This window comes from Accipiter gentilis, chromosome 32 (assembly GCF_929443795.1).
Source record: "Accipiter gentilis chromosome 32, bAccGen1.1, whole genome shotgun sequence".
Lineage (NCBI taxonomy): Eukaryota > Metazoa > Chordata > Aves > Accipitriformes > Accipitridae > Astur > Astur gentilis.
The window spans coordinates 7,726,286-7,742,367 of record NC_064911.1 but is presented as its reverse complement, the minus strand read 5'-3'; the positions used below and the strand labels follow the sequence as shown (position 1 = coordinate 7,742,367).

Below are 16,082 nucleotides of genomic sequence, written 5' to 3'. Positions count from 1 at the left end.
TACAGCTCCTGGTTTAATTGAGGCCTCATTTTGATAAGTCATTACTGTCATACAAAATGGTAGAGCATATTCTCTGTCAGCAAATAAAGCAGTAGCTCACTAGAGAGAATAAGAAATTTTTATCAGTTCTTTATTGGCCCCATATCTGAATGCTTATTACTTACAGTACTGTCCTGGGTTCAGCTGGGATAGAGTTAATTTTTACAGGAACCTGGGAGGTGGGGGCATAGCCGGGGCAGCTGACCTGAACTAGCCAAGGAGCTATTCCATACCATGTGACATCCTGCCCAGTATATAAATGGGGAGCGGGCCGGGGGGTGCTCTCTGTTTTTTTTCGGTGGGGGAAGTGGCGGAGCGTCGGGTCCCGGGTGGTGAGCAGTTGCACTGTGCATCACTCTTTTTTGTATACCTTTTTTCATTAGTGCCGTTGTTGTTGTTGTAATCTCTTTTGTGTTTGTCCCAGTAAACCGCCTTTATCTCAACCCTCGAGGTTCCAGTTTCTTTTCCTTTTCTCTCCTCCGTCTCCTCCCCATCCCACCGGAGGGGGGCGGAGTAGTGAGCGAGCGGCTGCGTGGTCCTTTGTTACCGGCCGGGCTGAAACCACGACAGTCCTTTTTTGGCGCCCAACGTGGGGCAGAAGGGTTGAGATAACGACAGATCTGGCCAGAGCGTGTTGAAACAAATTTGCCAAACGCATTTCTTAGATATATAGATGTTAGTCACAATGTTGTTTCATTTGTTTACATGGTGGCGTTTTGTAAGCTCTTATATGCTCTATGTATTGCCTGTAGTTGCGTATCTCATCTCTGGGAGAGTGATTGGGATTATCATTTTGCTGTACTGGGCAATGTCGACTTATGAAATGATTACATCACTGGTCATGAGGTTAAGCTGGTATCTGTATGAGGCAGTGATATCATTTCCATACTTTGGGCGCCTTCTGTCGGATTTTATTGGTAATTACACCCAATCCATGGGGAAATTAGGGGGGGATACCTCCCCCCGTCCGTTCACCTCCCTCTTCTCCTTCCGACTAATTACAACAGCTTTTGAGAATTTTGAATATCCTTGGGATGCGCAAGCCAATGTGCTGTTAGTGCTATGCCTCCTGAATATGTTCCAGGTCTTGTTTAGGGCTACAAAAACGCTCTTTAAGAGTACCACTCAGAGATCTCCCCCAAAGCTGGAGACTCATGGGTGGCACGGCATGTGGGAGCATATGGGCAAGTATCTAGAGAACTTCTCACCGCCAGTGACTTGGAAGTTCACTCCCGAACAACTACAGAACCCTTATGAAGTGACAGAATATTTGAAAGAAAAATGCTGTGGCTATTCCAAAGACATACAACTCGCTGCACTGTGCTGGGCTCTGGCCAATATCTACCAAACACTGCTTGATATTATGCAGCACCCTCGGGGGGAAAAGGGGGAAAAGATGGAAAACAGGACAACATGTACCGTGGCTACCCAAACCCTGACAACAGACACCGTGGCTGCCCCTACCCCGACAACAAGCACCGTGGCTGCCCCTACCACGACAACAGGTACCATGACTACCCCTACCCCGGTGACAGACACTGCAGCTGAACCAGAGAACCAGCCTGTGCCAGTATCAGTCGCCCCTGTACAGAAAAAGAAACACACAAAGAAATCAGTTCGCTTAGCGAGAGATGAAGATGAACCAGGGTCATCGCGAGAACAGGAGGTAGAGGCAGAACCTGAAATAATTACCCGATCTCTATCCATGAGTGAGTTGCGTGACATGCGAAAAGATTTTAGCCGCCACCCAGGTGAGCACATTGTTACCTGGCTGCTCCGATGCTGGGATAGCGGGGCTAGTAGTGTGGAATTAGAGGGTAAGGAAGCCAAGCAGCTGGGATCTCTGTCTAGGGAAGGGGGCATCGACAAGGCGATTGGGAGAAAAACACAAGTCCTCAGCCTCTGGAGGCGACTTTTGTTAGGTGTAAAGGAAAGATACCCCTTCAGGGATGAAGTTACATGTCACCAAGGCAAGTGGACCACCATGGAGAGAGGTATTCAGTACCTGAGAGAATTAGCCGTGCTGGAGGTGATTTACAATGATCCAGAAAATGAGCAGTCACCCACAGATCCAGATGAAGTCCAATGCACACAACCCATGTGGCGGAAGTTTCTACGAAGTGCACCACCAACCTATGCCAACTCATTGGCAGTAATGTCCTGGAGAGAAGGCTATGGACAAACGGTGGATGAATTGGCTGTCCAACTCCGGCAATACGAAGGGAGTCTCTCTTCCTCCCTACGGGCCTGTGTCTCAGCTGTGGAGGAGTTGTCCCGAGAGTTCCAGCAATTCAAAGTGGATCTGTCCTCCTCCTCACCTGTACAGGCCCGCATCGCAGTTATTGGGAGTAAGCGTTCCTCTGCCCAAGAGAGAGGAGAGAGAAAGTACACTCGACGGGCTAACCTGTGGTTTTACCTGCGTGACCATGGAGAGGACATGAGGAAGTGGGATGGAAAACCCACTTCAGTCTTGGATGCACGGGTACAGGAGTTGCGAGAAAAAGCAACCAGAAAAGAGAATTCTTGGAAAACTGCTGCTCCAGTTTCCCGTGAGCAGTCCCCCAGACGCAGTAGATGGGCTGATCTCATTTCCGATCCCCTTGAAGGGACTTCCGATTTACGTGTGCAGAAAGTGAGTAACGGATGTTCTAACCAGGATTAGAGGGGCCCTGCCTCCAGCCAGGTGGAGGAGAGGGACAACCGAGTCTACTGGACAGTGTGGATTCGATGGCCTGGCACATCAGACCCACAGGAATATAAGGCTCTAGTGGACACTGGTGCACAATGTACCCTAATGCCATCTAGTTATAAAGGGGCAGAACCCATCTGTATCTCTGGTGTGACAGGGGGATCCCAAGAGCTAACCGTATTGGAAGCTGAAATGAGTCTAACCGGGAATGAGTGGCATAAACACCCCATTGCGACTGGCCCAGAGGCCCCGTGCATCCTTGGTATAGATTATCTCAGGAGGGGGTATTTCAAGGACCCAAAAGGGTACCGTTGGGCCTTTGGTATAGCTGCATTGGAGACGGAGGAGATTGAACAGCTGTCTACCCTGCCGGGTCTCTCCCAAGACCCTTCGGTTGTGGGGTTGCTGAAGGTTGAAGAACAACAGGTGCCAATTGCTACCACGACGGTGCACCGGCGACAATATCGCACCAACCGAGACTCCCTGATCCCAATCCATAAGCTGATTTGCCAACTGGAGAGCCAAGGAGTGATCAGCAAGACTCACTCACCCTTTAATAGTCCCATATGGCCCGTGCAGAAATCCAATGGGGAATGGCGACTAACAGTAGATTATCGTGGGCTGAATGAAGTCACGCCACCGCTGAGCGCTGCTGTGCCAGATATGTTAGAGCTTCAATATGAACTGGAATCAAAGGCAGCTAAGTGGTATGCCACAATTGACATTGCTAATGCATTTTTCTCCATTCCCTTGGCAGCGGAGTGCAGGCCTCAGTTTGCTTTCACTTGGAGGGGCGTCCAGTACACCTGGAATCGACTGCCCCAGGGGTGGAAACACAGCCCCACCATTTGTCATGGACTGATCCAGGCTGCACTAGAAAAAGGTGAAGCTCCAGAGCACCTGCAATATATTGATGACATCATCGTATGGGGCAACACGGCAGAAGAAGTTTTTGAGAAAGGGAAGAAAATAATCCAAATCCTTTTGAAGGCTGGTTTTGCCATAAAAGAAAGTAAGGTCAAGGGACCTGCGCAGGAGATCCAGTTCTTAGGAGTAAAATGGCAAGATGGGCGTCGTCAGATCCCTGTGGACGTCATCAACAAAATAGCAGCTATGTCCTCACCGACTAATAAAAAGGAAACACAGGCTTTCTTAGGTGTTGTGGGTTTTTGGAGAATGCATATTCCAAATTACAGTCAAATTGTAAGCCCTCTCTACCAAGTTACTCGGAAGAAGAACGATTTTAAATGGGGGCCTGAGCAACGACAAGCCTTTGAACAGATTAAGCAGGAGATTGTTCACGCAGTAGCTCTTGGGCCAGTCCGGACAGGACAAGATATTAAAAATATGCTCTACACTGCAGCTGGGGAGAATGGCCCTACCTGGAGCCTTTGGCAGAAAGCACCTGGGGAGACCCGTGGCCGACCTCTGGGGTTTTGGAGTCGGGGATATCGAGGATCCGAGGCTCGCTATACTCCAACTGAAAAAGAGATCTTGGCAGCATATGAAGGAGTTCGAGCCGCCTCAGAAGTGGTTGGTACTGAAACACAGCTCTTCTTAGCACCTCGACTGCCAGTGCTGGGCTGGATGTTCAAAGGGAAAGTTTCCTCTACGCATCACGCGACTGACGCCACGTGGAGTAAGTGGATCGCACTGATCACACAGCGAGCTCGCATAGGAAACCCCGGTCGCCCAGGAATGTTAGAAGTGATTACGGACTGGCCAGAAGGCAAAGATTTTGGAATGTCGCCAGAGAAAGAGGTGACACGGGCCGAAGAAGCCCCGCTGTATAATAAACTGCCAGAAAATGAGAGGCAATATGCCCTGTTCACTGATGGGTCCTGTCGCATTGTGGGAAAACATCGAAGGTGGAAGGCTGCTGTATGGAGTCCTACACGACTAGTCGCAGAAACTGCTGAAGGAGAAGGTGAATCGAGTCAGTTTGCAGAGGTGAAAGCCATCCAGCTAGCGTTAGACATTGCTGAAAGAGAAAAGTGGCCAGTGCTCTATCTCTATACTGACTCGTGGATGGTGGCAAATGCCCTATGGGGGTGGCTACAGCAATGGAAGAAGGGCAACTGGCAGCGCAGAGGTAAACCCATCTGGGCTGCCGCACTGTGGCAAGATATCGCTGTTCGGATAGAGAAGCTAGTGGTAAAAGTACGTCACGTAGATGCTCATGTACCCAAGAGTCGAGCCACTGAAGAACATCAAAACAACCACCAGGCAGATCAGGCCGCCAAGATTGAAGTGTCTCAGGTGGACCTGGACTGGCAACGTAGAGGTGAGCTATTTATGGCTCAGTGGGCCCACGATACCTCAGGCCATCAGGGAAGAGATGCAACATATAGATGGGCTCGAGATCGAGGGGTGGACTTGACCATGGACACTATCTCACAGGTCATCCATGAATGTGAAACATGTGCTGCAATTAAGCAAGCCAAGCGGCAAAAACCCCTGTCACATGGAGGACGATGGCTGAAATATAAACAGTGGGAGGCCTGGCAGATTGACTATATCACACTCCCACGAACACGCCAAGGCAAGTGCCATGTGCTTACAATGGTGGAAGCAACCACTGGGTGGCTGGAAACATACCCTGTGTCCCATGCCACTGCCCAGAACACTATCCTGGGCCTTGAAGAGAAAATTTTATGGCAACACGGCACCCCAGAAAGAATCGAGTCGGACAACGGGACTCACTTCCGAAACAACCTCGTAGACACCTGGGCCAAAGAACATGGCATTGAGTGGGTGTATCACATCCCTTATCACGCACCAGCCTCCGGAAAAATTGAACGGTACAATGGACTGCTGAAAACTACATTGAGAGCGATGGGGGGTGGAACTTTCAAGCATTGGGATACACATTTAACAAAAGCCACCTGGTTAGTTAATACTAGAGGATCCGCCAATCGGGCTGGCCCCGCCCAACCAAGAGATCCACATACTGTAGAAGGGGATAAAGTCCCTGTAGTGCGCATGAGGAGTATGTTAGGAAAGACAGTCTGGGTTAGTCCTCCCTCAAGCAGAAGCAAACCCATTCAAGGGGTTGTTTTTGCTCAAGGACCTGGGTACACCTGGTGGGTGATGCAGAAGGATGGGGAGGTTCGATGTGTACCTCAGGGAGATTTGATTTTGGGAGAGAATAGCCAGTGAATTGGGCTGTATGATATTTAACTGCTAAATAACCTGCCAATGCATGTCATTGTATCTATAGTGTCTATATGCCATATCAAGGGTATTATTGTGAGAATTATCCAAATGACTACAGGATGGACTTTTGAAACTGAGCCAAGTACAACAGCGATAGAACTTGAACTGGCACCCACCAATTTCCTCAAGATCAACATCTTCGACCTGCAGACCAGGGGCATGAGTTGCACCAAATGTACTAGCCACAAGTTCCAGAGGCAGCGTACAACAACCCAACATCTCACACCATCTCTCTCTTATCCTGAAGAACTGTTACAACAGATAGAGCCCCAAAATTGATGGACACATTAGAGGGATAGCCCATAGGCTAAAGGAACACCGTGTGTGTGTGTGCGAGGTCAGGGGGTGGAGTCCATATACTTATATATAAGACAAGGAAAGTTGTAGTGGTTGATTGGAAAAAAAAATAAAAAAAAGTAAGATCTGGGCATGATGTAGATGGTATAGAATAAGGGGTGGATAATGTCCTGGGTTCAGCTGGGATAGAGTTAATTTTTACAGGAACCTGGGAGGTGGGGGCATAGCCGGGGCAGCTGACCTGAACTAGCCAAGGAGCTATTCCATACCATGTGACATCCTGCCCAGTATATAAATGGGGAGCGGGCCGGGGGGTGCTCTCTGTTTTTTTCGGTGGGGGAAGTGGCGGAGCGTCGGGTCCCGGGTGGTGAGCAGTTGCACTGTGCATCACTCTTTTTTGTATACCTTTTTTCATTAGTGCCGTTGTTGTTGTAATCTCTTTTGTGTTTGTCCCAGTAAACTGCCTTTATCTCAACCCTCGAGGTTCCAGTTTCTTTTCCTTTTCTCTCCTCCGTCTCCTCCCCATCCCACCGGAGGGGGGCGGAGGAGTGAGCGAGCGGCTGCGTGGTCCTTTGTTACCGGCCGGGCTGAAACCACGACAAGTACCTTTATTTACTGTGAAAATTTTAATTATGTTACAAGCTGTCCTGTGAGCAGCAAAACAAATGGAGCCAGGCTTCCTTTGGATTCGCATCTTCTTGTCTTTTCTCTACAGCCCCGCTGTCCAGTCCCAGCTCCTCTCTGCTAAATTCCCTTTGAGTCTCATCTTCAATCTTAAGAAAATTCTCTTACACAGCAACGAAAGTAAAATAATTCCTCGCATTTTTTGCCATCTTGTCAAATATGGACAAGCTGAATGAGACCCAGATTAAAGGACCAGGCCTGTATCAACAGACTAGTCAGCTCACTAAGGAATGATATTTTTTTGTTTTGTCTGGTTTTAGTTCCAGCTATGATAACCTCCTATCCAAATACCACCTTGGCGACCCAAGGTCAAAAGAAGGAGATGAGCTGCACAGCGCATGGAGAGAAACCCATCATAGTCCGCTGGGAAAAAGAAGACCGAATCATTAACCCTGAAATGTCCCGTTACCTTGTTTCCACCAAGGAAGTTGGAGATGAAGTGATCTCTACTCTGCAGGTAAGAAAACAAAGTGACCTGCGACGCATCTACCTGCGTGAGAGTGCTGCTTGATTTGGTTTTGATAGGGTTGCACACCTCTGCCCTACAAGGTCAGAGCCCCACCACTCGCTCCACCCGTGGCACAGCCCTGGAGAGCTGGCAGCAAGAGGACATAGAGGAAATATCTGCATCCCACCCACCCGCCACCCCCCCACCCCGAAAAATTACTCTCCATCCTCCCCTACTCCAGAGGCAACAAGAGAGTAAGCCTGGCTCACGGCCCCCCTGTCCTTTCTGTCTCAGGAGCAACATGGCTCATGCCTTAGCCTGCCCTTCCTGGGGGGCCACAGCTCAGTTTTGAGTACACTGCTCATAAGCGCTGAGTAAATATCTGACCCCTAGCTCTGATGTGTGTTGGGCTTCCTTCACCAAAATCATTGGCCATTTTGAGATAAAAATGCTGTCTTTTTAAAGTACATTTTCTCCCTCCCTTTCACTTTGTGAGGCTTGTGAGACCATTTTACAAAGTCAGCTTAGTCATCAGATTCAAAGTGAGATGGAAGGAAAAGGCACATGTAGATACGTAAGTAGTATATCTACTGCTGCCAGTAGTCCTTGGCACTTATTGTACACAGTAGCAGAAGCCACCAAGCTGCCTAGCAAACAGTCATAGACTTCATCTTCACTTCTGTTTCTGTGAGAGGCAGCTGTCTGGTGGCGTGGGAACCACGCATCTCGACCTGCCTGACAAATCAGTATGTGGGATTCTGTTAACTCCTAAGTGACTGACCTGGGTTAGATTGAGGGGCTACATGAGTGGCACTGCTGGTTTGGGGACTTAAGTTTCCCCAAGATGCCATGGAAGCACAGGAAACTCCTGCTGTTCTGGTGTCACCTACAATGGGTGGAACTATGACATTGCCCTCAATGTACCAGGGTATACCTTTTTCCACTCAAATTTAAAATTTACCAACGTGAGAAAGTTATCAGTCCATTCCTTTATATTTTTACATGTGCCTTTATGAAATCTAAAAGAATTTTTAAAAAAATTATATAGATTCTCAGTCAAAAATCTTGATTTTCCATTTTTTTAGTCACATGCTTAAAAACATTTTTACCAGGCTCAAGGAAATAATTGTCTAGCTCTCTGGTGATTGTCTATATTCTAGTGTAACTCTTAAGGTATATCTCTTTCTTTACTAGCCAAAAATTGTGTTGGATGATGTCCAGTAAAAATCTGGCTTTGCTCTCTGTGAGGGAGCTTTGTCATTGATTTCTGTAAGGAAGAATAAGTTCTACGTGTGACTTTGTTCATATTAGTATATTTGTGTTACAAATAATATTTAATTATAGGATAGACCCCTAGAACTCTCTGTTCTCATTCGTCTTATTGACTTTAATAAGATAATGCCTGGATGCACAACAATATTTCTTTTTGGAAGGCTGGAGACCTGCTTGGAGGAGTCTCTTCTGAAGCAGTTGTGTACGGTAGTGGCGTTCTACATCCATATGTTTGTTACATCATACAAAACCTTTGACTTCTGAGAGATAAAATGCCCCCAAAATAGAAAATATCAGGATTAAGGTTGTCTCTGAAGCTTTTAACTCAGTACTTTTGCATGTGTGCATGATGATGTGATCTTTAGTTGTATACTCAGCTTTTATTTTTTCTGCAGGACCCCTGCCTCAGTCAGGCATGACTTGGATTTTCTCTGGAGTTGAATTAGGGTTGAGTAATGAAAGACACTGTATGATGCAAGGCTGATCATTGAAACCAAACTTTTCACAGGTGGCCAATAATTGTGTGTTCTTTGTTTTCTAGGTACTTGCCTTGAGCCCTTGGGGTCTGATTTGCAGAAGTACTAAGCCCTCATAGCTGCAGCTTAACTCAATGGAAGCTGTTATGAACACATGAAATGCTATTTATTGTTAAGGACTCTGAGGGGGGGAAAGAAGGCCCTAGATGTATCAAATTGGGCTCTGAAAAATTTTGTTTTCCTATCTTAAAGCTCAGCCACACGTGCAACTTAACACAGCTTGACATGTTACCACATCTCAGATGATAACTCTCCAATATCCTTGTAGCGAGTGGGAAATTAATCCATTTATCTTAACCAGTGGTGAATGAGAGTTGTGCTCATATTACCTTGGCTTTGCTGAGGAATAAAGAACACATGGAGTTACCATGGCTCAGCTAATATATGGCAACTTGTCAAGCAGCCACAAACATTATCATATGTCTGGTTCCTTAATTCCCCATACGAAATGGTGGTAATACTCTTCATGATGTCAGGGTTTATGAAAATAAATTCACTCATGTTTCTGAAATGGGTATTGCATAGGTGAATCCACAGAAAAGGCTGTGAGAAAATGAATGTCTGTCTTCAGGGCACAGTTTGAACTGTGTGCAGTAAATAAAGTGTGGACCAGCACACTGAACAATGAGAAGAAAATGGTATTTGGAATATCTGCTCATTTAAAAAAATCCGCTCCCTATTGTACGTTGAATGAAGCAGTGGTCCTGTAGAAAAAAGATCATTATGGTCATGTACATAGAGATCATGTATAACTTTCTATGTTATTAAATAACAAATTGAAAAGAAAAGTCACCCAAAATTTTATTATGAGGCACCCTACTGAATACTACAGGGTTCACCACCAGTGTTTGAAACTTTATTTCCTCCACACAGACTTCAGCCACATGAGTTATTTTCAGAAATAACTGGAAAAAATTGGAGGCAGCAGGAGGCACCATTTTGTATGGAAAATTTCAGCCAACTGTTAAATACTTGGCAAACTTAGGAGTAACTGGAAACAAGACTTCTGATGAGAAGCTACAGGAATAGGTGGTGCTCCAACTCATGACTACACATGTAGAGCTGATAGCCTGCTTCCTCAGCCCAGGTGTTGCTAGTTTTGATAAGTCTCAGTATTTTAGATGCTTTACTATGCATATGTATGTATGTGTATAACATGCAATATCTATTTATTACTGTCAAGTAAAACAGTTTGTACAATTTTTCTTGCACCATACAGAAAAGCTGTTGGTTTATTTTCTCTGCGTGCTGTTCAATCAATCACTTCTTTTCAAACCACCTATAGATTTTGCCAACTGTGCGTGAAGATTCTGGCTTCTTTTCCTGCCATGCCATCAATTCTTATGGGGAGGATCGTGGAATAATTCAGCTCACTGTGCAAGGTAGGAAGAGGACAACATAAGGAAAAAAACACAGCTATTGTAGTACAGTAAGTGTATGCCATCCTCAGAAATCTGTCGGGGGAGGGAGGCTCTGATTCCTAATTAAATGTATTCCTCATTGTCAAAGAAATGAGGAGCTGTGTTAAGACACCCAGTCTTTCATTTTCCAGCATCACAGATTAAATCAAAATAAAGGATGAGCTTGAGTCCTTCTAGATCTGTACAAATTAGTAAGAAGAATGTTTCTTACATACACTAGCTGACACTCTACTAAAGATACTTAAAACTATCATCTTCAGTAGGGGCAGTGGATATGAGGCGGTTACATTTTCAGGGGGAGAGGGATAGGATTGCATTCGTTTTTAAAGAACAAATGTGCTTAAACCCCAAGTTTGAAATAAAAGTGATCTGACTTTATCTCTAGAGAAATGTTAAACCTACTGCGGATCTTTAAACAAAATATTTCAAGTTTTAACGGTCATAATAAATTGTAATCAGTTTGCACAACGCAAACTCTAGGAACCTATTGTGCCTGGGGCTGGGGTTCCCCTCCGCCAGGGTTTCACTCAGGCAGGCAGCAGCAGGTCCTGGAGTGGCTGAGAGACAGTATTTGGGATGCAGAGCACGGGCAGGACTCAGCCACTGGCCACTGCTTCTTTCTGTGCGATGCCTGTTCCTCTGCTTGTATGCCTTTGAACATGCACACAACACATTTCTAGGACTTGCAAATTTCTTTCTCCCCGCTCTTGATTTCAAGTAACAGCAGATTTCAGGGAATGCCTAAGGCAGCACTGCCAAAAAATTCAGGTGGTGTTTGGGGACAGGTTCTCAGTTACACCACTGCCCATTTAAACTGCCATGACAATTTAAAGGGGCGTTAGAATCAGTAAAAATGCTATTCATTTACATCCTTAACTCTAGAGACAGAAAGATGTTTTAGTGTAAATTTATACTGCTATCAAATTATTCTGTTATTAAATGAAGACCTTTAAACCTACTCAGAGAGATAGAAATTTTATTCCCTTCCCCCACCAAATTTAGCCCTTTTAAGTTTAGTATTCATATTTCTACCATCACCTTTTGTGTAAAAGCTGTAGAAGTATCAGTGAGACATGGTCGTGGTGTTCAAGGCAAAAATCTTTCCTAGCATGAGTAGTCCAATCCGGAGTGCTTTTAAGGAAATGCAACTCTATGTTGCATATAAGAAGGTTAAACAGAAGTCAGTATTCAAGATTACCTCAGTGACTCCTAGCTGAAAAGTGACTTTTCCTCCCTCTGTTTAGCATTCTTCAGCAGGTGATTAACTGGCTCAGGGTACTAATGAGTGACCGGAGAAAATGCCATGAGAGCTTACCACCAGTAAGCTGTGCCAGTGCCACACACATAAATGTTATCTTGTTAAGGGTACGGGCTTTCTTCTGACTAAAACTGTGTGTGTGTGTGTTTACTCAGAGCCCCCCGACCCTCCTGAAATAGAAATCCGAGAGGTGAGAGCACGCAGTATTGCCCTCAGATGGACCATGGGATTTGATGGAAACAGCCCAATCACTGGCTATGATATTGAGTGCAAAAATAAGTCGGGTAAGAAATAATCTTCCTCTGAAGTCATCCCCATCACTAGTCATTCATCACTGAATTTGTATCGTAAAAGATAATTCATAAATTGAAACTGCCTGATGGAAATTTTTACCATGGTTTATTTAATCTTCCACAGTAAGATTTATCTTCATTTGTTGTCTTTTTTTTTTGAGGAAAGGACATTAAGTTTAGCAATTGCTGCTTTTCCCTTTTACCAGAGAAACCTACACATAAGGGGAATAAATTTTTCTGTAAAACAAGCTATTCTAGGTGATAGCTGGTATGATGGTTTTGCTGGCTGATTCTTGGTCCCTGTTCTCTGTTTGGTTGTGGGGGTTTTTTTCTTTTCATTTTATATTTTTCCCTATAGAAAAAAAATACCTGCCTTTACAATTTATCTTTTCCTGTAGTGCTGATTTTTAGAAGTTATTTTCTATTGATATCTGAGTACATGGCACCTTCCCTGGAAAGTGAGCAGTGAAAAAGAGTAGTTTTGAGAATTTCTAGGTGAAGAAAGCTGTGTGGTAGTTTGCTGAAGCACCATGCAGAGTGTTCAGTAACGTACTGGAAATACTCTGACGGATAAGATCAGTAGCACACATTGGCAGGCCAATGAGAGCAGGTACCTTTCTGCCAGGTTACCAGGTAGTCACATCAATGAACACCTAATAAGATGAATGAGGTGAATAGTTTAAAAAAAAGCAACGCCCTAAGTCAGAAAAATATTCCTGTTCCTGCACATATTAAGCCCCCAAAATATTCACTGTTGAAATCTAAAAACATTCAAGGTGCATTGGAAATATGTGATGTAAGATCACACTTGAAATGAGGCACATTGTTAAGCACTGTCCCTGAGTCATCATTTGAGAAGGGACTAGAAAGGAAAATGCAATGGAACGAAGTTTCCATATTTCAAGTATGATTAAAAAGACACTGAGAAATTGTATTTTACTATTTTATGTTGGAGTTTGTTGCACTATTTTTAAGGGGACGTAGTCCACTGGTAGGAATCCTCTATGTGTGTTTATCAGCAAAACATTCTGTTTATCAAAGCAACTATAGTACATTTATAGTCTTCTCCCTTTAGTTCAGAGACGTAAAAATGTATTTGTTCATAGAATTCTAAAATTTGCTGAATTTTTTTTAAATTACTTTGCTACCCATCTTTACTATTCTTCATTTGTCTACATTGTGTATTTCCTTTGTGCTTAACTTAGGCAAAAATGTTGTGATGTTTTCATTACTAGATAAAATATTTTTAAGAGTGTTAAATCATCAGTCAGCATTTTTGCATTGTCTTTGTAAATAAACTTGATAATGTACAGATGATCATGGTACCTGAAAGATTACAAATGAAATTTCACCACTGAGGCTGTGGTCAGGAATCACAGGTTTGGAGATGTAGGCTAGGTAAGGATGCCTTTAAGGGTTATGTATACCTACAAGTTTCTGGGCTTTGTTTTCTTTTTGATTCTTTTCCTTTCTTTCCAACCACCCACCTGCTCCAGAAGAGTTTTTGAAAGTCATTCTTGCCTGAAAGACTCCTTTCTCACCTGAAAACATCACTTGTATTTTTGGTATTTCTGAATCATGTAACTCGGCATAACCCCACCTGGGAAAACTGAGCTGCTTTCATTTGATTGAAGCAATGGTGGAACAGGACTTCAGAGCTCTAAAACATCCTTGTTAGATTTAGCTCAATGTTTTCAAGTGATAATACAGAATGCAGCCAAAGATTAGGCGGTAATCACTGTGAATTTGCATTGCAAAATTATGTCTCTGTAACATGGCATGATAAATCAATAGCAAGACAGCAAATAAAGCGCCATCAGATTGGTTGAAAACATAAGACACAACATAGCGATAAAGGTTAAAAAAAAAAGAAAGAAATTAAAAATAGAGGGTGGCAGAATTGGTGTTGGAGAAAATATTTCTGTGTCTGTATATGAAGACAAATACTGGATGTCATGTCCTAAAAAGAGCAGATTATCTTCATTTCACTGCAAACAACAGAAACATCAGGTTTTGGAATCTGAGGCTGAATGTTTGGAGAAACTAGGATCAGGTTTCTGAATTCTTGTACACGATTATCGTCATTAATTAAATCATCAAGAAGATGAAACACCAAAGATGGTTACTGAAAAACTTGCATAGGGTTGGGGTGAGTTAGAGCAAAGAAGAAGGAATTAAGAAAAATTCTCACAGTTTCCAGATATTAACAGGACAGAAGAACACTTAGGTAAAACATTCACAATCCAGATGGTAAGCTCAGGGAAAATCCTGCCAAGGCCAAAGGAAAGCTGTAAACTGCACAGTTGTGTTTAGTGAGAATTTTCCACCTATGTTGCTTACCCTAAGGACTCAGAAATGGGTTTACAGCAGGATGCATCATCTGAGCTTCTCAAGAAGGAAAACTGCAGAACTTCTCGCTTTCAGAGAATGTGCAGGTGACCACGTCATGCATGGACTTCACTGTACGATGCTGCCCTCATGTATCCTATCTAACCCTACCGTGCCACCAGACAAAAAAGACATGTTAGTTATCCTCTAGAAGGAGCATGGAGCTGCCTGTCACATGGATAGGTGGCATCTGTAGGATGCAGTTGCCGTGCAGGAGCAAGATGAACAGTGGGAGCTCAGCATTTCAGGCTGTTTCAGTACGTAGATACAATGCCTGTCTGTACAGAACCGTACCTGTGGCGCTCAGACCCGGCCCTTCATCGAAACCACTGACGTGCAGCCATCAGACTTTTCCACTGGAGGTGTAGAAAAAGGTTTGAAGATAGGAACAGGTATGGGGCTCCTTCTTTGTGCCTCTCCTCATCCCTTTTATTTTTTATGCCATCAGGGAAAGCTGAGGGGCAAACTGACCATTGGTTCCATTTATGCCCAGATCCGAAGGGAGAGGGCTGTGCTTCACGCTTTCTTGTGCTCACGCGTGAACTGAGCACCCTTCAGGATGCAGATGCCTTCGCAGAGCTGGGGGGTCCCGTTCTCCCCGCCCCAACCCCGCCGAGGGTGGCAGTGCTGGGCCGGGCCCGGTGGGGGCAGCCCCTGCCCCGGCCTGCGGCCTGAAGAGCAGCCGGTGGGTCCCCATCGTCTTCCGCCGAGGAACCCCAAACCTCCAACCTTTGCTTTAGGAATGGGTGCAAAGCTGCTGGGTTTCATAAAATTATAAATGTCTTCATAGATCATTGTGTCGGTGTTCATTTTATATCACACCGAGAAATGCCTGGGTGGAACATTTCATGAGTGAAACAAGGAATATGTTAAAAATTCCACTCTTTTTTTTTTTTTTTTCTTTTTTTTTTATTGCTAGACCATTGCTGTTCGTTTTCTGTGCCTTTTCAGTCTTTCTAGGTAAGTGGATCTTAGAGCTCTCTGGAACAACAATAAAAACCAGAAGGACCAGTAGTCAATCTTAATACCTCACTCAATTACTTACCACGTGGACATGAGCAAATATTTTTAGGATTTGCCAGAAGAAAACAAAATTAATTCTTTTTCTTTCCCTTAATATCACTTAAATTTTTCAAAACTGAAAACCGTTTTGGAAAGAAGTTGATTAATTTCTCTGTGGACTGATTCAGTTTAGAGGGATTGCTTTTCTTGGTTTATTTTAGCCTTCAAAAAGGGGATACGTGTATCAAAATATCCTCTGGATTACCATGCGTTAGTCATAAATAAACACTGGAAACCTACATTGAGAAGTACAAAAGACTGTGACTTTTCATCTCTCTCTTTCTCCGTGGCATGTCATTACTTAATGTACTAAGAATCACCTGAAATTTTCCAATTTGTTTATTTGATTTCAGCAGCTAATATGTACTACAGAGTCCTACCACTCAGAGGTCAGTATTTCAAACAACCAAGTGAAAACTTAAGCATTTTGATAATGTACGGACTATATTAAAAGAAATTCTCATCATTCTCAAGGGAAA

General features: G+C 44.2%; 1 protein-coding gene across 4 annotated transcripts in view; it reads left to right on the top strand.

Annotated features, from left to right (window-relative positions):
- Positions 1-16,082, top strand: part of DSCAM (DS cell adhesion molecule) — a 491,765-nt gene that overhangs the window by 373,526 nt on the left and 102,157 nt on the right. For 3 of the 4 annotated variants that reach the window (XM_049835149.1, XM_049835148.1, XM_049835150.1), the window contains exons 12-14: positions 7,186-7,382; positions 10,467-10,563; positions 12,016-12,144. In XM_049835149.1, the coding sequence (XP_049691106.1) occupies positions 7,186-7,382; positions 10,467-10,563; positions 12,016-12,144 (423 nt within the window). Of the gene's footprint in view, positions 1-7,185; positions 7,383-10,466; positions 10,564-12,015; positions 12,145-16,082 lie in introns of those variants that run through there. The other variant, XM_049835151.1, reaches the window with a different exon arrangement.